General features: G+C 43.8%; 1 protein-coding gene across 2 annotated transcripts in view; it reads left to right on the top strand.

Moving 5' to 3' along the window:
• Window positions 1–24,422, top strand: part of LOC127580993 (ataxin-7-like protein 1) — a 44,311-nt gene that overhangs the window by 12,267 nt on the left and 7,622 nt on the right. The window contains exons 2-10 of one of the 2 annotated variants that reach the window (XM_052035034.1): window positions 372–440; window positions 588–692; window positions 4,726–4,936; window positions 6,267–6,586; window positions 8,464–8,546; window positions 10,080–10,315; window positions 16,107–16,302; window positions 18,963–19,084; window positions 20,369–21,206. In XM_052035034.1, the coding sequence (XP_051890994.1) occupies window positions 372–440; window positions 588–692; window positions 4,726–4,936; window positions 6,267–6,586; window positions 8,464–8,546; window positions 10,080–10,315; window positions 16,107–16,302; window positions 18,963–19,084; window positions 20,369–21,206 (2,180 nt within the window). Of the gene's footprint in view, window positions 1–371; window positions 441–587; window positions 693–4,725; window positions 4,940–6,266; window positions 6,587–8,463; window positions 8,547–10,079; window positions 10,316–16,106; window positions 16,303–18,962; window positions 19,085–20,368; window positions 21,207–24,422 lie in introns of both variants that reach the window. The other variant, XM_052035033.1, reaches the window with a different exon arrangement.

Here is a 24,422-nt window from a genome sequence, read left to right as displayed (position 1 = left end):
CCTGCCGTGATCTGGAACACACTGTCTGAAAGAGCAGTGGAAGTACATTCAACAGTAATATTCAAAAGAGGAGTTGAACATTTATTTAAATATATGAAAAAAAGCACTGGGCTTCGGGGAAAGGGTAGGAAGTAAGAGGTGAATTAGACAATCTACCAGAGAGCTGCATGGGCAGGTTGGGCCATTCAACCCACTAAGATTCTCTAAAACTCTGTGAGCTCAAGTCTTGAACTAGGGATGAAGAGATGGGGACCAAGGTGAGCTGGCATATTGGCCAAATTGTTTACCTTCTTTTCAGTACAGTAGAAAACTCATACAGTTTATTTTTTGATTGCTTCAAGCATTGTGACTGTTTCAATGTATATTTTCAGGCACAGAATCGGAGGACTGTGGCAAGGATGTGAGAAAGAAGATTGAAACAATGCGACTCATTAGAGAAGGTAATGGACTTCAAAGAGTTAAGGGTAGGGTAGGGGTGGGTACTGATAGGATGCTGAGTTACAGGAATTGACATAAAAGCATTCATGCACTCCCAACTTTCTTTATGTAGTATCTATGTGTACTAGCTAATTTCACCTCTGTTTCAGATATGCCAATCTTTGGTCACTGTCCAGCCCATGATGAGTTCTTCCTTGTGGTGTGTAACCAGTGTGGACAAGTAGTTAAACCTCAGGCATTTCAGATGCACTGTGGTAAGTGATTTTGTAACTGAGCATCTTTAGGTCATTTTAAGAAGATGCAAGAAAGCATATGCATTTCTTGAATCTGATAACATGGGGCACAGATTGTTCAAGTATCTTATGGTTTCAGCTCCCACCTTCACTAAATTTGAAGCTGGGAATGGTTAGGTCAGCCTGATCTTGGGCCTTGGGTGAAGGCACATAGATGCAATGAAGAGACTCTTGCAATTTTTAAGTTTTTGTTTCCTCCCTAATAATGTAGTGCAGTAGCTCAGTTCAGTACTTTAGCAAGGACTGTTTGCTGCATCAGGGCACAGGATCCTAATTCTGTAAGTACCCTTATTGTACTTTTCCTATTTGCTTGAATGTGACAATACTTGAGCTCTGGAAACCTTGATGATCACAAACATTCAAAATAGTCTCTGTTAGTCTTTTTTGTCTTTAATTAATTAAAATCAGTCCAGAGTTTCATTTGTCCTCAGAAGTGATAGATGCAGTACAAAATTAAGGCATGCTTCTTAATGGATTACATTTGAGTCCAAACAACTTGGGTGAGAAACACTATGGTGCTGGAGGAACTCACCAGGCCAGGCAGCATCCGTGGAGAAAAGCAGGCAGTCAGTGTTTTGGGTCAGGACCCTTCTTCAGGACTGAAGATAGGAAAAGGGGAAGCCCAATATAGAGGAGGGAGAAGCAGAGCAGTGATAGGTGGACAAAAGAGGGGAGGTGGGTAGGTGCAGGTAAGAGAGAGTGATAGGCAGGTGTGGAGGAGGAGGGGAGAACAGATCCACCGGGGGATGGGTTAAAGGTAAGGAGAGAAAAAAAAGGATAGAAAAAAGGGAGAGAGGGAAGAAAAGAAGAGGCATAGTTGGGATGATGTGGGGTGGGGGAGGGATGTGGGGATTACTTCAAGTGGGAGAATTCAATGTTCATGCTGTTAGGCTGCAAGGTTCCTCCTACCTACCCCTGAACCATGACCCCACATTACCTCCCGCACCATCACTGACCTCATCGCCTCGGGATATCCCCCCAGCTACCAACATGATAGTCCCACAACCTAGGACTGCCCGCTTCTATCTCCTCCCCAAAATTCACAAGATGCACTGTCCCAGCAGACCTATTGTCTCCACGTGCTCTTGCCCCATGGAGCTCGTATCCTCGTACCTGGACACTAGCCTGTCCCCCCGGTCCAATCCCTTCCCACCTATGTTTGTGACAGATCACACACTCCAACCTTGCAGCCTAATGGCATGAACATTGAATTCTCCCACCTTAAGTAACCCCCACACCCTTTCCCCCACCCACCCCTCCCCCCAACCATGCCTCTTCCTTTCTTCCCTTTCCTACCCTATCTCTCTTTTTTTTTACCCCCTCCCCTTTTTTTTCTCTCCTTACCTTTGACCCATCCCCCGGCAGATCTGCTCTCCCGTCCTCCCCCACACCTGCCTATCACTATCTCTCCCTTGCATCTACCTATCACCAACTTGTGCCCACCCTGTCTCCCTTCTTTTGTCCACCTATCACTGCTCTGCTTTTCCCTTCTATATATGGGGTTTCCCCTTTTGCTATCTTCAGTCCTGAAGAAGGGTCCTGACCCTAAACGTTGACCACCTGCTTTTCTCCACAGATGCTGCCTGGCCTGCTGAGTTCCTCCAGCATCGTAGTGTTTTTCATCTAGATTCCAGCATCTGTAGTCCTTTGTTTCTCTAACAACTTGGGTGCTGGAGGTAGGCCTGGATCCTTGTGTGTTGCACGATAATGTCACAATTTAGCCAACTTTAGTTGTGCAGCCTTGCACCATTGTGCATTGCTCATCATGTCTGTCACCAATACTGGCTTCTTATCCGTGTAATATCACTCTGCCTCAGCTCAATAATGCTGAAACCCTCAATGATATTTTGTTAATGCCACCCTCAACTATTTATTCTTCTGACCAGTCAGCCATCTTGTGTTCTGTATGAATTGGAGTGAATTCAATTCGCTCACCAACTCTGAGCTACGTTGGACCCTGGTTCAGCAACAACCTTTCCTGATGTTCAAGTCTTTCTCTACATCTGTAACCTCCTCCAGCCTTTCAACCTTCTGAACTCCATGTAATCCCCAATTCTGCCTCTTGACCAATCCCAGATTTTAATCATCTCACCTCAGCCCTTAGCACTGCAGTTGTCTCCCTAAACCTATGCTTTTCTCCCTTTCTTCCTTTAATACATACTTTGAAATCCATGTCTGACCAAGTTTGTGGTCTAACTCCTTCTCATGTTGTGTAGTTAAACTTTGTTTGTTAACATTTTCATGATGTGCTTTTTAGTGTTTTAATAGACTAAAAGTGTGACTGTCAGATAATCATGAAACCTGTTTATAATTCTAAAGTACAGAGCACAGGAATTTAGGCCTTCCATGTTGCATAGCCCAATAGTCATTGGGCTATGCAACATGGAAGCAGGCCCTTTGGCCCAACTCGTCCATGCTGACCAAGATGCCCAACTGAGCTTTTGTTTTTGTCAAGGTGATGGTGTCGCTGGCAGGTTCAGCATGTATTTCCCCCCCCCATGTATGATTGTATTCCTGTGAAATACCTTCGGGTATCCTATAGGTTAAGACACATGTGCCTAGAAATGCAGTCATATAATACATTTTTTTCTAACATTATGTAATTGAGAATAAATCTTGTTTAAACCTGACGTTGAACATTTCCGGATCCTTTTATTGCCATTCTGGAAATTTGACAAAGTGTTCATGGGCATGAGTCACCCTCAGACTCCTTGTGTGATTTTTGCATTAGTTGTGTGTTAGATTCTGTCGCATTTTGGGAGCATTGTGGAGGAAATCTGACTATAGTGGAGGAACTCGGACCATGCTGTTGTGGGAACAGCTGTTCTTGGGAACTCCTGGGACAGCCTAGTCTTCCCTGTGCAACTTTGGACTGAGACTCCTACCAAATAAGTTCCTTTATTTGTCTTGCATCATTTGGATGTGCTGTACCAACGGCACAGCCACCTCTGTCAACCATCGATCACAGGGCTCCAGTGGCCTCTTCCTCTTCAGCCACAGCATAGACCAAACGGGGCCTGTGATTGCTGGCCATCCCAACCACAATGGGCATCCTCCCTGACTGAACACAGCCTAAAAATGAAGTACTGCATAGGGTCAATTTTTTGTATTCAGTCAATTTTTATTAGTACTGGGTCAATTTTTGAGGAAGGAAACTTGCCACACCCATTCAATTGCATCTGCAGTGGTCATTGGCAGCTTGTTGCTGTGCTCATCTAGCATTCAGTCAGCAGGATGAATTTCTACGCCATTTTGTTGTTGCTGTTAAAATAATTGGCATGGTAGGGTACTTCAGAGTGCATTTAAGAGTTATAGTGATGAGGAACTGTAGTCATATATAGGCTTGAGCAAGGTAAATATTAGGGGGGGGGGTGCGGGGGGGTGTTCCTTCTCAAAGGACATTAATGAATTGGTTGGGCTTTTATGACATTCCCACAACCTCACAGTTACTTCTACTGCAACTTTATATTTCCAGAATTTTTATTTTTAGTAGACTTGCATTTCACAGTCTCAGGATATTACATAGCTTTTACAGGCAATACAATATTTTTGAAGTGTAGTTACTGCAGTAATGTAAAAATTGAAAAAGTCAGATTGTGCACACCACGTTCTTATAAACAGCAATGTGTTAATGACCATTTTAGTGTTCATGTAATAATGTCAGTTGAAGGATTAATAGCAGCCATAACACAGGACATCCCCGCCTTTTGTTCAGAATGTTGCCATTTACATTCGCCCAACAGAGACTTCTGTGAAAAATGCTAACTCTGGCAGTGCTGCAATCCTGCAGAACTGTACCAGGGAGTATTAGCGTGAAATGTGTCCTCAAATGAGCTTGAATTCCTGGCCTTCTGACTCAGGTGAGAGAGCTACCCACAGAAACGAGGGAGAATATGAATTCTAAATTTGTCCTCGGTGGGATTTGAACTCCATTTTATGTGTATAGTGTGAAACCTCTGATTTGAGAGTCCTAAATAAGTTGGATTTCTTACAGAGAGAAGACACGGGTCTCTGAACAAACTGTCAGCACGGAAAGCTCCTGCCTTGAATTCCCCAAACTCCATCCTGCAGAAATCGCGATGCAACAGTGTTCAAACTGCAGTTACCTCCACCCATGGCACCAGATCCTCCAAAGAGAAGCTGCACAGCCCTGGTAACAAGGTGCTACAGTTAGATGTGCCTTCAAAGGGACCAAAAGAAAATCTGTGGTAATTTAGTTTTCTTTTTGACCTATAATCCAGTAGGGGGAAAAGTGAGACTACCAGTGTTTTAAGTCAAAGGGGCTCATAATTATTGCATTATAATAATGGATAAAGGACTCGCCATAGATAGAAAGCTGGGATCGCTCTCCTAAGAGCATTGAAGGTTACGAATAGATTTAATGCAAGTAATGAGAAGCATTGGTAGAGTAGATAAGGGGAACTGATTCTAGTGACAGGAGCCAGATTACACAGTAAAGCGTAAAAAGTAAATGCTAGGAGTACTTAGCTATTCAGGCAGTGTCTGTGGAAAGATTACCAAAGTTAATTCTTCAGCTTGATGACCTATCGCCAGAACTAGAAAAAGCAAGAAAATATCTGTATTTTAAATAGCAGAGAAAGGTGGAAAGAACAAAACAAGTGCGTCATAAAAGACGAAGAATCTTCAGTGACAAGGTGCTGTTGAAGAGAGGGTGGCGATTTTAGCTAATCAGTCTGGAGGAGGTGTAAATAGAAGGAAATGAATGACAACGCTGGACAGAGAAAAAAAATGCAGGAACAGTGTGGTCCAGAGCACAGCGGTTACTAGAAATCTGAAACAAAAGGGAACACTGGAAAAGCTTGACAGGTCAGGCAGCTTCTATGAAGGCAAAAGTTGAGTTAGCATTACAGGTTGATGACCTCATTTCAGCACTGGCCAGTTCTGATACAAACTGGAAAGGCTGGTTATCTGAAATTGATATAGTCATTGTTGTATCCCAAGGTGCTGTTTCTGAAGCTTATGCTGGACTTTGTTGGATCAGTAATAAAAAGGCCAAAGACAGAGAGATCAGTGTGGGATTGTAATGGAAAATTAAGGCAACAGGGTCACCTTGGCGGATCGACTGGAGATGTTCTGCAAAGTAGAGGTGTTGGACAGAGAGCCAGAAAGAAAATTTTATCCATGGAATTATGATCTGGAATGCACTACTTGAAAGTGTAGTGGAATTGGATTCAATAAGTACTTTCAAAAGACAAGTATGTGAAGTCAAAAAGTTGGTAGGGCTATGGGAAAAAGCAGGAGGTGAGATTATTTGGATATCTCTTCCTAATAGTCAGCGTAAGTACATTGGACTAGATAGTCTCCTGTGTCATAGGGTCCTAGTGATCATAGACTTTCTCTTGGAAACAGAACAAAAGAGGATATTGAATGTGGTGAAGGTTGAGCTTTGCTGCAGTTTCTCCATCTTGGCGAATAGCTTATGCACTCCTGCCATGGAGGGTTAGGCAAAAACAAGTTTGGATTGAACTGGATAGCTGGAATTTATTTATTAAGTTCCTGTTCTCTTCCTACCAGCTTGTTTGTCCCTGTGGTGAACCTGGAAAAAATCCCATCTCTCGGAAAGACAGAGAGTTCCTGTATCAAATTGACTGCCAAGCCTCCTGCTCTTTCTCCCTCCTCTCCTGAACCCGTCTCACCATCTGAGAAACCCAACCTGGCCCCCGTCCTTGATTCTGTGGCAAAGACGGGGGCAGCGAATGCAATCCCAAAAGCAACTGACCTCCCACTCCCAGCGCCGGTGATTCAGAATGGTAAAGGTGAGAGGTCACCTGTGCTGGAAGAACCATCATTCAGTAACAGGAGGAACAACCATAAAGTCCACAGGAGAGTAATGGGTGAGTATAAAGTTGAGTCCCTGCACCCCTCACTTCCAAAGCTAGTAATGTAATGAATGGCCAAAGGCGTGGTTGGTGAATAGACATGGAGGGGACTGAGGGTGGATGGTGAATTGGATACTGGTTTATTGGTGATATTTGGGGTTGGCTTGAACAATGTATTTTGTTCTCTGGCCTTAAGATTGAGTTCAATGACTTTTGTACTGGGTAGTGCAATGGTCTTTCATTTCCTGCACTCCCACAAAATGTCAGCATCAAATGCTTCTAGGCAATATAAAATGCTGGTTATATACAGAGTAATTTGATGAGGCAGTGGAGAGGGAGCTCAGCCCATTTTTATCTGCCCTGACTATTTCATGTGGCATTATAGAGGGATCATTGGTCTATCTAATCCTTGGAGTACCTGCTTTGAATGTTTCATAAGAGTTGTTGAGGGGGCCTACCCTCTGTATGAAACCTGTGCAGTTCCTAGCTAGGAAGTGTTTGATAAGATGCAGTTCTGTTTCTAACCAATGCTGTACCTGGCTTGGAAATTTTTAATTGGACAGTGTAGAGACAGCTTTTACCTTGTGATATGATTGTCTTGATAGATTTTCTTCCATCTGTATGCAGGGAGTTTTACCCTGTCCCCAAACTTTTCTGTGCTGAAAGAAAAACGGTCATTTCTCAATTTTTGTATTGGGGAAAAAGGTAACATATAAGTAAGCATAAATGGGAAGAGAAACTGAAAAATGTAGTAGCTGCATTAATTGTGCTTAATGTGAACTCTTGCTTTTGACCCTTTGACATCATTGTTTTTCTCATCAGTATTATTTCAAACAGTCCCGCTCCAAAAAAAGTTACAGCTATTTGTCAAAACCTTGCCATAAAGTTTTGAAATGTTTATTCGCTTAGTATTGAACAATTATGCATTGGTGACTGGGACAGTGGGCACATGCATCAGTATGAAGACCTGACGCTGGGGGAGGCCCACATTGGATGCCTGGCATTTGTGGAGTTCTTGGGCTTCAGTTTCTAAAACAGTAGTGGACTCACGGAAGTGGTTCCAACCTGACTCCAGTCTGCTCTGTGGTGAGGTAGTGAGTAGTCCTGGTCTCATTGCCTTGATTGGCAACTACAGAACTAATTGTCAATGGCGTGTAGGATTGCGCTTGGCTAAGCTGCTCTATTCCTCCCCTGGTTGAACAGCTTTGGAAATTCACGTTACTTGACTGACAGTTGAAGAACGGCCGCATGGCTGTGGTACCAGGAAGTGGGCTGTACCTGCAGATGCATCCTGCAGTGAAGAGGCAAGGCCTTCTGCAAGTTATTTAGCCGTGGAGAGCTGAATTCCACTTTGGACATGTACCCTTGCAGACATTGAAGCAAGGTGATGAAACTCTTTGTGTTGTGAGGAGAGGACAGACCAAGAATTGTCCTGCAGTTCCCTTTTTCTCTCAATCCTCCTCTACAACTCTCCTTAAAACCTACCACTTTAAATGAGTTTGTTTTTAACATTGTGGTCAATGTTTTGTTTGGTAATTACTTCTGTGAAGGGCTTTTAGATATTTTACTATATTAAGGGAGCTATATAAATGCAAGTTGCCACAATAGCATTTAGTTTCACAGGATATCTTGAAGCTGTGGAATAATCCCCAAGTTTTAGTCATCCCAATCCACTGATTAAAAGCTCCTGTTCCCTGCTGTATCAATTTATTTTACATTTAAAAATAAAATGTTCTGGGAAAGTGTCTCAGGCTTAACTTGATCCTTTTTTCATTCCAAAAGAACTGCATTTAAGTGTTTCTGTAGGGGGAAAATGAAGTTCTAAGGTACCTTGGGGCCTTTAACAGGAAACATCTGTCATACCACATAACCTCTACCTAATCTCTCAACAGAGAAAGAAAGTGACCTCAATAAGCACTGTGGAGTCATGGATCCAGAGACCAAGAAGCACTGCACACGTTCACTAACTTGTAAGGTAACTTCTCCACCACTCCCCCCCAGGCCCCCAAGTTTACTTTGGATTTGTTTTTTTTCCTTCAGGCAAAATTTCAGGACAGCCCATTTGCTGAGTTAAAGTGCCCAGACATACAGATTTGTGACTAGAAATAAAACAAAATTTGATGATTGAGTGTTGTAGTAACTTTTACAGAATTAATGCAGTAGATAATAAAGTAAAAGAAATGCTTTTTTGACTTTATAGCTAACTCCTGGTCTGTGTGATCTGGTTTCAGTCCCCTGAGGGGTTAAAGAGGAATTTTCCAAAGTATTTTTTCCCCTTTATTGGCCCTGGGCTTTATTACCTCAGGAGATGACAAAGGAAGGAGGCAGTGTTAGACAAGGCTCCAGCCATTGTAGTGTGGGACAGATTTGATGGAGCAGCTGGTCTTTTCTTGCCTCTGGGCTTTCCATGTTTTGCTGTCACACCAGGCAGGAGTAATGGAAGTGACTCATCTTTCAATCCAAGAGGGATTAAAACCTGGCTGGTTTGGAGCCTAAATATTAGACTGCTTTGAATCTGCAAACCAAGCTACACTTGTATGCTTTAATGCTACAACCCAGATAATTAACTGTGTTTTGTTTGATGCAGTGTTTTCCCAACCCTGGGGTGTTTCCTTGGTGCTGATATCTGATGTGGTAGTGCATTTCCAATGGTCCCGATCTGACGGCAGTGCTCTCTTGGTGTGGCCTGTCAGCTAGTGCAGCAATCCCTTGAGATTGCCTGCCTGACTGTGCAATGCTTCCTTAGTGCTATCTGTTGGTATAATGTTCGCTCTTGTATGATAAGGTGGACTCTTGACCTCACAATCTACCCTGTCATGGCCTTGCACCTTATTGTCTGCCTACACTGCACTTTCTCTGTAACTGTAACACTATATTCTACATTCTGTATTGCTTGACCCTTGTAATACCTTGATGTATTGATGTGGTGTAATGATCTGTATGGATAGCAGGCAAAACAATATTTTTCACTGTACCTTGGTACATGTGACAATAATAAACCAATTACCAATTACTCTGGACTGTCCAGTGGAACAGCCTTCCCCACACAGCCTCTTCGATAGGGCAGTGCTGCCTCAAGACTGCACTGTGCCATGGACCCCCATCCCTGCCGATTTATGTTGGTCCCAATATTGGCATTGCTATGATTTATAAGATTCTTGTTTTTAAAATCCCACGTGGCCTCACTATTTCCTGTATCTGCTAGTTTTTCCAAGTCTAACTTTCCAAGATCCCTGGGCTCCTTCCTTTCTAGTTTGATTTGCACACTCCCACATCATTCCACCAGTGGCAGCAGTTTCTTCATCTGGCAAGGCTCTGAGTCCTGGAATTTCCTCCTGAAACCTCTGAGCCTCTCTACCCTTCTCTTGCAGCTCGCTGTCCAGTATTTTCCCCTGTGAAGATTGTTGCCGTGTTTTCCTCTGCGATTATAAATGCACATTGTTCTTCCCCTTCCCCCACCACTGTTGTCAGCCGATGGTAAACCTGTTCGTCTTTCGTCCTGTGTTAGACGCACTCGCTGACTCAGAGGAGGAACGTGCTCGGGCGGCGGCTGGCATTCGATGAGTTGCTGGCAGAACATCGGGCAAGCTTGAAGAACAAGGAAGGTGGTAGAGAGAGAAAGCAGCAGGTCAGGGAGGCTGCGACACTTTCCCCTGTGCAGGAGACGGCCACTGGTGGCTGGGCTTCAGTGATGTCAGGAGTCTCCCTGAGCCGCACAAAGCCTGCCTGCTGTTCCGCCTCAAGGTATGCTCCAAATTTCTAGTGCTCAAAGATCCTGGCACCCATTGACTCTCTTGGAATATAGCTGTTTGATGGGATGGTGGGAGAACGGGGATGGTGCAGCTGCTACTTCCTCAGAGGGGGAGCTTAACACAAGGAGGAAAAACAGCTTAAACTTAAAGCCAAGCATGAAATCAGAAAAATGCTTTCCACAACAGACTTTAGTGAAAATCTAGAACTCTCTTCCCCAAAATACTGGATGTGAGGGGTTAAGTGCAGTTTCCAGGACTGTTGGGTGGGATTTCAAGGTGTCTAGAACAAAGGTGGATAAACAACAAGAATATATCAGCATGTTCTTGTTCAGTGACAGGTGGTAAGGGCTTTCTGTTTCTTTCTAATAATGGTCTGTTCTGTATATTGGTAGTTATTGAACTTGACTGACTGTTTAGATCCAAGATAGCACCTCATGTGTTGGATGACAGTGATTTTCTAACACTAACCTCAGTGATTTTGGAGTCAGGAAAGAGCACAGGGTATCTCACTCAGGGTTCCTTTGCCTGATTGCAATCCAATAACCTTACTGCAAAGTGTGTGCAAGTAACTCAGATATAGCAAAGTAAGATAGCAGATATTCTAGTCCGTACTGTCAACTCGGCCTTGTCTTCCCAGTCCCTAGAGGTAGAAAGTCATTTCCTGAGCTCACCGCCTCTGCCCTCTAATGCAACAAAGCAACTGAAGGAATTGGAAAGTGTGTCATTTTCTGATAACTAAAAGGTTCTGTTCTATCCTACCCTACTCGCACTCAGATATCAGCTTAGAATCTTACACCCCTTATTACCCTCAGACTATTTTGGAAGGCAAGTAAGAATCAATCTCCTAACTGTGGTTCTGAAATCACAGTGCAAGGTCAAATATTTCCTTCCCTAAAAGACATTGGTGAACCAGATGGGTTTTGTATCAATCCAGCAATTTATAGTCACCATCACTGATATTCTTTCAAAATTAACTCAGTTTTAAGTTCCCAGTTTATACAGTGGAATTTAAACTCATGCCAGGAAGTCATCAGTCGAGGCCTCTCTATTATTGGTCAAATAACTTAGCAACTTATGCTGCCATGTCCTATGTGGTACTGGATCTGTACGGGAGTTGGAATCAGTATCTGTGGAGAGGTGCCCTTTGAATCAAAAAGTCTCAAGAAGGTAACTGGCCAGTTGCTATGTTTTATAGTAGTTATTGGGGGTTCATAGCACCAATGAGTTGTAAAACACAGAAGGAAGCATAAAAGGCCTATTACACAACCTGAACTTCTCGAGATGAAGCCATGACAGGTATCTGATACTAGAAATTGTGGTTTTGTCTGATGTGCCATGTACCTCAGCACTACAAAGTTCTTCCATGAAAGAAATTAGAGTCTGTGGCCTTTTGAGTATGGGTTCTTCCCTTATAATCTGTAGGGAGATGTGATGACTTCAATTTTAGTTTTAGGCCAGTTTTCTTTCTCCCTTTCTCTTCTGACCACAATTCCAGAAGAGCTCCTTCCTGTGTCCTCGGGTGTGAACCCACACAGTATCAACAGGCTAATTGACCGTGCATCACAACTGAGTTCCAGTCATGTCTTCGCATCCAACCATATACATCTGGTACAGGTAATGGCCAGGGATCCTGCCAGATATTTTTTTCCTATTTGCTCCAACCTACCCTCCCCAGTTTCCAGTCGAGGGTGATCATATCACCATACCACCCCTACACATTTAGCCAGTGAGTGGAGTGATGTTCTGTCGATCTCCTGATTATTTTTTTTTTGTCTTGGTGCTGTAGGTAGCATGAAAATCTCAAGTGCTTCAACTCAAGGTCAAGTACTAAGCAGGTTACCACAGAAGTACACATGGTTAGTTAGGTTTTTATTCAGCTTCTGTAATGGAGAAGCTCTTTTTGTTTTTAAGTACAGCTTTAACTTCTAGAACAAAAGAACAACTTGTATTTCCAAAGCACATTTCATAACTTGGGGATGTCCCAGAGCATTTCACAGGAAATCAAGTACTTTCAATGTGCAATCACTACTGCAATGTAGGAAAAGCAGAAATCAGTTTCCACATATCAAAAAACCACAAACAATTATCTAAGACTGACCAGATACTTGTTTAGCAATATTGATTAAGGGATAAATGGTCCATAACACTGGGTGAACTCCCCTATGGTCATACAGGATAGTTCCTGGGATTGTTTATGCCTCCATGTGAGGACAGGTGAGACCTAGAGTTGAATTTCTCAGCTGAATATGACACCTCTGACAGTGGAGTTCAGTACTGCACAGGGAACCATAAGCCATATTTTATTTTCAAGTCTTTGGAGTGGGGCTTACACCTAGAAACTTTGTTTTTAAGATCAGACGTTACCCTAAAGTGATTACCAGTATGAGATTTTCATTTAATCATCAAGCTGTTTGAAGGAAAAGGAACGAATGGCTTTTAAGTGTGTTATATTAAGAGTCCAGGGGCAGTATGTTCCTGTTAGGGTGAAGGGTAAACCTGGTAAGTTTAGGGAACCCTGGCTGATGAGAAATATTGAGGCTCTGGTCAGGAAAAAGAAGGAAGCATACAGTGGGTTTAGGAGGACGGGAACGAGTGAATCCCTTGATGACTATAAAAAGATTAAGAATACACTTGAGAGGGTAATCAGGAGGGCAAAGAGAGGGTATGAGATGTATCTGGCAGGTAAGGTTAAGGAAAATCCCAAGAGGTTCTATAGCTATATTAAAAGCAAAAGGGTGGCTAGGGAGAGATTAGGGCTGCCTATGTCTCGAGCCACGGGAGATGGGTGGGATTTTTAATTAATATTTCTCCTTGGCATTTACTGAAGAGAAAATCATGCTTGCTCAAGGCGTAAGGGAAATAAGAGGAGATGTTTTTGAGAAAATTCGTATTATCATGGAGGAGGTGTTTGCAGCCTTGCAGCATATTAAGATGGATACATCCCCAGGGCCTGACCGAGTACATCGTAGGACTTTTTGGGAGGCTAGAGAAGAAATTGCAGAAGCCCTTGCAATGATATTTGCTTCATCGTTAGCCACTGGTGAAGTTCCAGAAGACTGGAAGATGGCTAATGTTGTTCCATTGTTTAAGAAGGGTAGCAAAGTCAAGCCAAGGAACTACAGGCCAGTCAGCCTGATATCAGTGGTGGGGAAATTACTGAAGGGAATTCTGAGGGACAGGATCTACCAGCATTTGGATAGACAGAGTCTGATTAGGAGGAGTCCTATCAGATATTGTCTGTCCAAATGCTAGTAGATCCTGTAGTCATCAAGCACGACTTCAAGAAGCCGTGCTTGATAAATCTTTTGGAGATTTTGGAAGAGGTAACCAAAAGTGTAGATGTGGGTAGGGCAGTGGATGGTGTCTATTTGGATTTTAGCGAGGCCTTCGACAAGGTCTTGAATGGTAGGCTGGCCTGGAAGGTTAGGCCCCATGGAATCCAGGGAGAGCTAGTTAGGTGGATTCAAAATTGGCTCAGAGGTAGGAAGCAGGTGGTTGAAGGTTGTTTCTTGGAATGGAGGCCGGTGACTGACTAGTGGTGTGCTGCAGGGTTCAGCGTTGGGACCCTTGTTATTCGTTAATTATATAAATGATTTTGATGCGAGTGCACAAGGCTTGATCAGTAAGTTTGCGGATGACACAAAATTAGGAGGTTTTGTTGATAGTGAAGAAGGTTATTGTAGATTGTGTGTGTGTGGGGGGGGGGGGGGTGGCGGGGCGGGGGGGGGGGTGGGATGGAATCGTGATCAGTTAGGGAAGTGGGCCAAGGACTGGCAAATGGATTTCAATACAGATAAGTGGGGGATGATGCATTTTGGAAAATTAAACCAGTGTAGGACTTGTAATATTAATGGTAGGGCACTAGGGAGGGTAATGGAACAGAGGGACTGAGGAGGACAAGTGCTTAGCTCATTGAAAGCAACATCACTGGTAGAGAGGGTGGTGAAAAAGGCGTTTAGCATGCTAGCCTTCATTAGTCTGGGCATTAAGTGTAGGAGTTGGGACATTATGTTGCAGTTGTATAAGTTGTCAGTGAGGACGCACTTGGAATACTGTGTACAGTTTTGGTTGCCCTATTATAGAAAAGATGTGGTTAAACTGGAAAGAGTACAGAGAAGATTTACAAGGATGTTGCCAGGACTAGAAGACCCAAGTTATAAGGAGAGGTTGGCCAGGCTAGGTCTTAATTCCTTGGAATGTAGAGAATGAGCGGTGACCTTATAGAAGTGTTTAAAATTATGAGAGGCATAGATAAGGTTAATGGTAACAGTCTTTTCCCCAGGGTAGCGGAGTCCAAAACAAGGAGGCATAGGTTTAGGGTGAGAGGGGAAAGATTTAAAAGGGATCTGAGGGGCAACTTTTTCACCCTGAGGGTGGTGAGTATATGAAATGAGCTGCCAGAGGAAGTGGTTGAGGCAGGTACAATCGTATAATTTAAGAGCCACTTGGATAGGTACTTGGAGCTGTGGAGCTTGGAGGGATATGGGCCAAATGCAGGAAATAGGGACTAGATGGCTGGGTCCCATGGTCAGCATGCACTCACTGGGCCGAAGAGCCTGTATCCGTGCTGTATTGTTCTATGACTCTTTGATTGACGATGGCCTGAAAATTGAAAGTTTCGTGCTTCCTTAGTTTCATCTTCACATTACGTAGAATTTGCAGCACAAGTCATTTAGGCCAACTGGTCTGTGTTGGTGTTTATCTCTCATGAGCCTCCTCCTGTCATCTAACCCAGATTTGACTGAACAGAGGAAAGAGCTGAGTAGGTGAGAATGGCAGGTGACTTCCCTGGTGCAATTAGACTATCTATGAATTAACTTATTGCTTTTGTAAACTAGAGTTTTATGTGGTTTATCTGTAACACATCAGACAAGGATAGTAACTAGTTTCTAAAAATAAAACATTACAAGTAAACTGGCGTGGACAACAGTACTGTGATAATTGCCTGCAGTGTCCTTGTTGTGCTCAAGTCTACCAGCAGATGGTGCACATGCACCTTGATTGCTTGTAGCACATTGCACATATTAGAAATCTACTACTGTCATGATTTATGGTATTTCAATACTAAATTGTGTGAATCATGTACTGCATTCTGGAAAAATGCATCTTTGCACAAAGTGTAAAGTATTTTTAATCTGCAACGTTGAAACCTTCATTTACTGTACAAGTGATTATGTTCTGTCTGATGAGCTTCACTAGGTATCTGCGTTGTGTTAATGGTGTCTGATGACGACTGGGCTAAGAGGAGTCACTGCATAACGAGGGTGATGGGGAAACTGGATTAAGAACAGTATATGTACAGCTAGGAACACAAGGCACTGGATGGGTGGTGGGCAGAGATTATTGACTATGTGAATGAACTAGATTAACATCATACAAAGGTTGGGGGTGGGTTGTTTGGTGGAGGTTACTGAATGATATCAGTTAACATAAGATATTGGAGAGAGGGTTTACTAAGGGGGAGAGTATCTTTTCCAGGAATATTTCATGAGGCAGTATTGAGCAAATTTCACTCTGTTCCTGACCCAGGCTGAACCTGCCCAGGATGTGTTTGTTGCCAAACTAGAATACTAACATTCAAAATGCTTCTTTCTCAGGATTGGTGTGCCTAAATTTCATCAACATGGATACTTACTCAGTAACCATAGCCGTCATCAGTATATAAATCCAAATGATTCCTCTCCTTTTCAGCTGAAGGGGCTGTGAATTTGGGCTTCATTCAGGGGACTGCTGCACTTCTGAGGTCTCGCTGCCATCTGAATTTACTTTCTTCCTTTTCACAGGGTTTCTTTGGAAAGTGAATTGACTGACACTGAGAGATCCCCAGCTGATCCCGCTCCACACCCTGAGCTCCCCTACCCTCTCTTCAGACTCGAGATAAACAGCCGGCTGTCAAGCGAAGAGAGTGACGGGGAGATGACTGAGGAATTGGACAAGCCAGACTGTCACTATTCACGATTGCATCCAAAGCCACTGGCAGTACGTTCTATTGCAGCCCAGCCCCTCTCTCTCCACTTCACACTTGTCTTACCAGGAGCATTGATGGTTTAAACTGAATCCTCTGCAGAGCAGATGGGCTGAGAAGTGTTTGTAACCTTGCTACATTATTTAGTGTTTCAGGCAAACATTTTTATTTGCTTTCTGAGGACCTTTCTACCAGCACTGAAAGCGGTTCGTGCAAAATGATTGGTTTTTTGCCCTTCCCCCTTAACCTTGGCAGTCTTCCATGGCAAATTACTTACCCATTTCCAGTTTGAACATTGTAATTGGATCTACTTCCACCATCCCATCAGGCAATACATTCCAGACCCTAACACCTCACTGTGAAAGAAATTATCTTCATCTTCCCTCTTGTTCTTTTAATAGTTGCCCTAAATGTGTCTCCTGATTACCAACCTTACTGCCAATGAAATCAATTTCTCTCTGTTTAAGATGGAAAAAAGAACATCCATTATCCAGTGCTTCCAATGACCTTGGGCACCTCAATTCACTTGGCAGCTTGTGAAGTATTTAGAAGGGTGACCATTCTTGTGACATAAGAAATGTTGTGGCCAAGTTGCACACAACAGCCTCTCCCAGTGATGTGATAATGATCAGATAATGCAAGTTAGTAATGTTGATTGTGGAATAAATTTGTCCAGGGTATCAGGAAAGTTCCTCCACTCTTCAAAATTTACAGCATGGAATATTTTATGTAGACTTAGGAGGTAGACAGACCCTTGTTTTAATGTCTAGGTTTGATAGACTGCATCTCTGACAATGTTGCATGCCCACGATCAGGCAGCTCATTGGTGTAGCTGGTGGAGATTCTGCCTCAGCTCCAGTGACCTGGGTTTGATCCTGACCTCAGGCACCATCTGTGTGGAGTTTACACGGTCTCCCTGTGACTGCGTGGGTTTCCTCCGGGTGCGCTGCTTTCCTCCCATATCCTGGGTTAGTAGGTTAAATTGGCCACTGAAAATTGCCCCTAATGTGCAGGTGGATGTTAGAATCTGGATGGAATTGATGGGAATGTGGGGAGAATAAAATGGCATTAGTGCAGGATTGGTGAAAGTGGGTGCCTAATGGTTGGTGTGGACTCAGTGGACTGGAGAGCCTGCTTTCTTGCTGCATCCCTCTGACTCTGAAGTGCTTTGATGTCTTCAACAAGGAGGGATGTGCCACCCATCCTCCCTGACCTGCAATGTGCAGCATCACTAAAGGTCAGGGAATTCTGTGAGCCTCTATTCACAGCCAGATGTAGGGATACTTCCTTTGGCCTAAGATCCCAAGACTTAGGGAGGATGTAATCAGCCATATTTCTGCTTTAAATCCCTGTCCATCAGCCCCCATAAAGCATACAGGTGTGTTCAGGGAAAGGAGGATGACACATTCTATTGAATTTCCTGCTCAATGGCATTTGTCTGGTAATTAAACGGGTTTAGATCTAAAGATTTGGGAAGTGGGACCAATCTACAGTCCATTTTCACCCAGCATGGACAGATGGCCTGAAGTGGCCCCCTACACTGTACATTTCGATGGTTCTGCTAGGCACAGAAGGTAACTGTGGATCCTGGATTTAGCAGCAATGTGCTGTGCAGTTGGGTACCAGCAAAGAAAGAAAAAGAAAGGGGTAGAGTGGACATGGAGAGGATGTTTCCACTAGTAGGAGAGTGTAGGATCTGAGAGCACAGCCTCAGAATAAAGGGACATTCCTTTAAAACTGAGATGAGGAGGCATTTCTTCACCCAAAGGGTGATGAATCTGTGGAATTCATTGCCACAGAAGGCTGTGGAGGCCAGGTCACTGGGTGTATTTAAGGCAGAGATTGATAGGTTCTTGATTGGTAAGGGAGTTGAGGGTTATGGGGAGAAGGTGGGAGAATGGGGTTGAAAAAAAATCAGCCATGATTGAATGGCAGAGCAGACTCGTTGGGCTGAATGGCCTAATTTTGTTCCAGTGTCTTATGGCTGGGAATACTCAACAGATCAGGCAATATCTGTGGAGAGAAAGAAACAGAGTTAATGTTTCAGGGAGATGGTCCTTCATTAAAAGTGAAAATGTGAGAGACAAGCATGTTTTAGTGTCTTCTCACTTTTCCTGTTCTAATAAAAGGTCATCAACTTGAAACATTAACACTGTTTCCCTCTCTCTACAGGTGCTACCTGACCTGTTGAGCATCCCTAGCATGTTCTATTTTTATTTCAGATTTCCAGTATCTGCAGCATTTTATTTTTCATTTACAAATGAGGAAAACTGTGTGAACCAAATGTCAAAATAGGAGGACACTCAGCCCCTCGTTCTGTTCCATTTTTTATCCAGATTATGGCTGATATTGATCTGATCTGCTTACCGAGATTCCTTACTTTTTAATACTGTTTCCTCCAAAATCTGTTGGTCTTAATTGTAATACTTTTAACTAATCCAAGGGAAGAATTCTAAATTACTAGTACATTTAATGCACTTCATGACAATATCCCAAGGCCTGAATCTAATGAAATTCTTTGTAAATTCTGTAAATTGTAGCTATGATTTAGCTGTTGAGCATGAATTGGCCTTTTCCCAATATTACTGGTCCACATGATGAGGAACTGCTGCTGTACGAAGACTGTTCTTGAACCGATCCCTCCTTCACCCGATCCAATTTTTCTTCTTTCCAGTTTTGCACTTTCGGAAGCCGAATGATTAGCCGAGGTTATTACGTCTTCAACAGGAGGTTGGATCGATTCCGAATGGCCCTTAACTCCATGGTGGAAAGGCACCTAAACTCTCAGATGTGGAGGTCAGTACGTTCTCTTTCTTGTGCCCACTGTTGATTGTTACTGAGGTATTTGTGGTAAAAAGGGTGGAGTACACTGCGCTGCACTCCACAGTTCAAAAACATCAGTGAGAGAAGTTAAACTGATGCAGGAAATATCTGTGGCTTGATCCAAGGGTTTTAAAAGCCCATGGATTGTTGGAGGAAAGCATCTGATAATGGACAGATATTCATTCACAAGGAATGAGTGGGCCAATTGGTCCTCATTGGTCTAAGCCGGACGACCTGAGCACTTGTTGAAAATAGAGACCAGCGGAGCACTGATCTTCAGTGTTACATGTCCTTGATAGTTGCTAGGTGTTGGCCTGTCGAGTAATCCAAGTATTTTCTGTTCTTTTTTCAGATTTCTAGCATCTGCAGTCTTTTGCTTTTTGATTCTAAGTGGAGAAAGCTGTGTGAAATCAATATCCAAATAAGAGGCCACTCAGCCCCTTGAGTTCTGCACCATCTTTTAGCTGGATTATGGCTGATCTTGATCTGATCTGCTTGCTGAGATTCCATAACATTTAATAACCTATCCCACAAAAATCTGTCAATCTTAATTGTAACACTTTTAATTAACCTAAGAGAAGGATTCCAGATTCCTTGTACATAAGATACAAAAGCTTGAGAACTCGCACCACCAGGCTCAAGAACAGCATCTGTCCTGCTGTTGCAAGACTATTGAACAGACCTCTTGTCTGATAAAGATGAACTCTTGATCTATCTATTTGCCTGCACTGCACTTTCTCGGTAACTGTAACACCATATATTCTGCATTCTATTTATCTTTCGTACTATATCGATGTACTTTTGTATGGAATGATCTGTCTTGTTGGCATGCAGACAAAAGCTTTTCACTGTATGTCGATACATGTGAAAATAATAAACCAGTTACCAATTCTGTGGCATTTCATGGCATCTCCAAAAGTTCGACCCCACACAACCCCTCCTGGGAGTATAGGGACCATCTATTCCTATGCAGCTCCCACCCTACACCCCCCCCCACCTTCCTCCCCATCGTGAAAGTGCAGCTCTGCCCCTCCCCAACCCCCAGCAGCATAGGACCCTTCACTCCCACCTCTCCCCATTGCTAGCAGTGTGGGGCCAACTCTCCCAGCAGTGCAGGTACCCACAAACCCTCCAGCAGCGCGCCCCCCTTCTCTTCCCCGACTCCCTCCCACCCACCTACCTCTCCCCCTTGTGACTGATGGCCTGTAACATGAGGGATAATATGATTCATTTTGATTTTTTTTCCCCTTAATGCAGGAAAATTCCTCCGGCTATGGATTCCCAGAGGGCACCGCCACCACCTGCCTCCTCGACGCACTCGCTGCAGTCTGTGTCGGCCCTGCCTGTGGCCTCCTCCCCCTCCTCCTCCTCACCCTCCCTCGTGGGCACAGATCTGAAGCTGGCGTCCTCTCCAGCTGCCGTCACCACAGCGCGAGCACCCTCGGACCTGCCTGCCGCCTGCTGCCGCTCGCTCCCCCCGACGGCCCCCACCTCGAATCTGCCCCACTCCTCGAGCAGAATGTCCTGGGCCAAGGCCGGGCGGGGGCCCGGATTCCACCAAGGCTCTCGCCCACTTACCGATGCGTCACAGAGCAAGAGAAAGAAGCCAGCACTCTCCGCCTGCGAGCTGCAGCCTGCTTTGGACCCTCCACTCAAGAGGAACTGCGTGCTAAGTTTGGGCAGGATTAGCACCCCTCCTCCTGGCGGAATAGTCCCCCGGCCCCCCCACTCAAATACCTCTTCACACAATGCTAACAATGGAGTCACTGCCCACAGCCCCAAATCACTGGGACAGGCAGGAATCCTGGGGCATTCAGGGAACTCCATCAAAGGGACCAGCAGGGCAGTGGAACACTTTGATCCCAAAAGGGACGCCCGCCTCTGTGAGGGGCGCAAGCTGGGTATTGGCAGCCCCTCGCCCCCGTCACTGACTGCCAACCCCCCTGTGAGGGCTGAGGGCAGGAAGCGGAAGAACGCAGCCTCCTGCTCAAAACCCACCAAAGTAGCCAAGTCCCCTGAAGTCAACTGCGCACAAAGGAAAAGAGAGGAGAGCTTGGCGACATCCCGACCACTTGGCAACTCCCACACACAAAAGGTAAGGAATGCGCGGGTCCACTGCAGTACCTGGGGAGGTGGGCCATGAATTAGGGTCTGGGTGCAGAGGTGGCCACTTTGAATTTCAGAGTCCACTGCTTCCTGCCAAGGTGCTGGTCGGGGTGATGTAACCCTTGGGCTAGGAAGGAGCAGAAGTAAGATGAGATTGAGAATTCCTCCTCCTCCTTATTAGAGAACAGACCATCTCTCCCCTCTTGCAGCCTGCTGGAGAGTTTGCTCGTATGCTTGCATGTTCAAAGTGCGTTGAGGCTCAGCTGTGATATTTCCAAGGTTCAATAACCCACACGATCAGGAGTGAATCTTTGGCTCAGCGGCAGCATTCTCAGTCAGAAGGTGTGAAGTTTGGAGACGCAAGGGATTCTGCAGATGCTGAGATCTGGAGCAACACTCACAAAATGCTGGAGGAACTCAGCAGGTCAGGCAGCATTCAAGGAGGGAAATAAACAGTCGACATTTCAGGTCGAGACCCTTCATCAGGACTGGAAAGGAAGAGGGCAGAAGCCAGAATAAAAAGGTTGGGGGAGGGGAAGGAGCACAAACTGGTGGGTGATAGGTGAGTCCAGGTGATTCACCTATCACCTGCCAGCCTGTGCTCCTTCCCCTTCCCCCAACCTTTTTATTCTGGCTTCTACCCTCTTCCTTTCCAGTCCTGATGAAGGGTCTCGACCCGAAACGTCAACTGTTTATTTCCCTCCATGGATGCTGCCTGATCTGTTGAGTTCCTCCAGCATTTTATGTGTGTGAAGTTTGGAGCCCACTTTAGTGAAAACTAGAGTAAGAACTTTGAAAACTGGGTTGGCATTTTATGTCCACTGGCACGTTATGGACACACCTTGGTTCAGCCAAAGGAAAATCGATCAGAGTGTTTTCTGAATGGTCAGAAGCTGGAAACTGTGTAGGAGCAGAGACGTTCTAAGGTTTCAAATACAGTAGTCATTAAAAACCAGAGGACAGGTTAAAAAAAATAGTTCAAATCTTAATAGAACTTTGGCACTTAACTCAAAACTGTAATGCAAAGGGTGCAAGCAACGCTGCAATTGCATAAAAGCTCCATTTAGATCTTATCTGTTGAAATTGCATGTGGTCCTGTGCAGTGCACTGAAGAGAATCTGGGCTCTGAATGATTCTGGGAGCTAAAAGACTTACATTTTGAAAGCGAGTTGCCTGGGTAGATATTTAATCTTCTCTACTTAAAAGATTACAAGGTGATGGAATCAGCATGTTTAAGGTGATTAAAGAATCTGATAGGACAAAGATAAAAGAGAAACTACTTCCTCTGGTGGAAGAATGCAAAATAGCAGCCTTAAAATTAGAGCACAGTGCACTGATGACGAGCAGCAATTTCACACGGTGGTGGAAATCTGGGAACATTTTCACTGCAAAATGGGATTGAAATTTCAAATTTAAAGGCTGAGATTATTAGATAACTCAGGTGGATAAGGATGATATATAGTTCAACCATTGTCAAACTGAATTGTGAAATGTGCTCTGTGTACTGAATGGTCCCAAGCAGTCACTGGGCTCAAGATAATATTTCCTTCTAGGAATCAGTTAATTTTAAGCTTTAGAGTCTGGATGACAGCCATTGACTGTAGGTACTGTACTGGTGTAGTGTAGAGTTTGCTCCCTCCTTATTCCAAAGGTATATCTAAATCTTTTGTGAAAACCTGAAGATGCACCTTAGGGTACAATACTAACACACAGTCAAGTTGACTGTTTAGTGTGACGTGAGAAATGGCTTTTGGCTGAGGAGCTGTCACAGCTGTGGAACCAGCATAATAGAAAGAGTTAACGGCTGGAGCAGAGAAAGAAAAAGTGGAGAACAAAACCCTGCTGTTTGAAAACAATGGGCTATCACATTCATCCTGCAGAATACTTAATAAGCCAGGATTTTCCTATTTAAACAAAAGTATTGTGTATTTAGTTACTCAAGAGAAGATATTCCCAACAGGAGTAGCTGAGATGCTGTATATTTTCACTATGTATTGGAAATTCCAGTAGGCACTGTACATGTTTTCTTTACTTTTCTGGGGTTACGGGTGGCACAATCTAGGTTGACACTTGTTGCCCATCACTAATGAGACATGAGAACTTTGTAGTGAGCTGCCTTCTTGAGCTGCTGCAGTCTGGGTGGTGCTGCAGTAGTGCTGTAAGATAGAGTTCTCCAGAATTTTGAATGATGAGGGAATACCAGTCAAGTCAGTTCAAGTCGGGACGATATATGCTTGAGAAGTTTGGAGAGGGAATTCCAGAGCTTGGACTTCTGGATACTGAGGTGCATTAGACAAGGATGGAGTAATGAAAATTGGGGATGCTGGGTCCTCAATGTTTTACAAATGTTGTAAATGACTTGGATGAAGGCACCAAGGTATATGTTAAATTTGTTGTGACATAGTAGTTAAATAAGTTGTGAAGAAGACATGAGGCTACAAAGTGATATAAGTAGGTTAATGAATGGGCAAAGATTTGGCAAATAGAGTATAATGTGGGAAAATGTGAAATTGTACATTTTGGCAAGGAAAAAAAACATCTAATTGGAGAGAAGTCACAGGACTCCAGGATGCAGAGTGATCTGCATGATCAGTTGAATTATTTTCAAAAGAGAAGTAGGCAAGAAATTAGGAGAGCTAACAGAATGTTATCATTTATTGCTGGGGGAATCAAATAGAAAAGTAAGGATATATATAGGGGATTGGTGAGAACTCACCAGGAGAATTGTGTACAGTAGTGATCTTTCTATTTAAGGAAATATATATAAATGTAATGGGGGCATTCAGATCAGGTTTTCCAGAACGATACCTGGAAAGGACAAGTTGTCTTACAAGGAAAGATTAGACACACTGTTTTTTATCACTGGATTTTAAAAGAGTGAGAGATGACATAATTGAAACAAAAGGTCCTATGGGGTCTTGAGAGGGTGAATGTGGAGAAGATATTTTCTCATGCAGATAAACCTATAACTGGGGGGCAAGGGGGAGTGGTCATTTGAGACAGATGAGATAAAAAAAAATTTTCTGAGAGTCTCGAGTCTGTGGAACTCTCTTCCACCACCATATGAGGAAGAGAGTTTTTGAATTTTTTTTAAGGCAGAGTTAGAGAGATTCTTGATAAGTAAGTGGGCTAGAGATTATAGGTGGGAACCTTGGATGAGCTATGATCTTATAGAACTGTGAATCAAACTCAAGTAGCAGAGTGG

Source organism: Pristis pectinata, chromosome 20, assembly GCF_009764475.1.
Source record: "Pristis pectinata isolate sPriPec2 chromosome 20, sPriPec2.1.pri, whole genome shotgun sequence".
Classification (NCBI taxonomy): domain Eukaryota; kingdom Metazoa; phylum Chordata; class Chondrichthyes; order Rhinopristiformes; family Pristidae; genus Pristis; species Pristis pectinata.
This window is presented reverse-complemented; position numbering and strand designations above follow the sequence as displayed.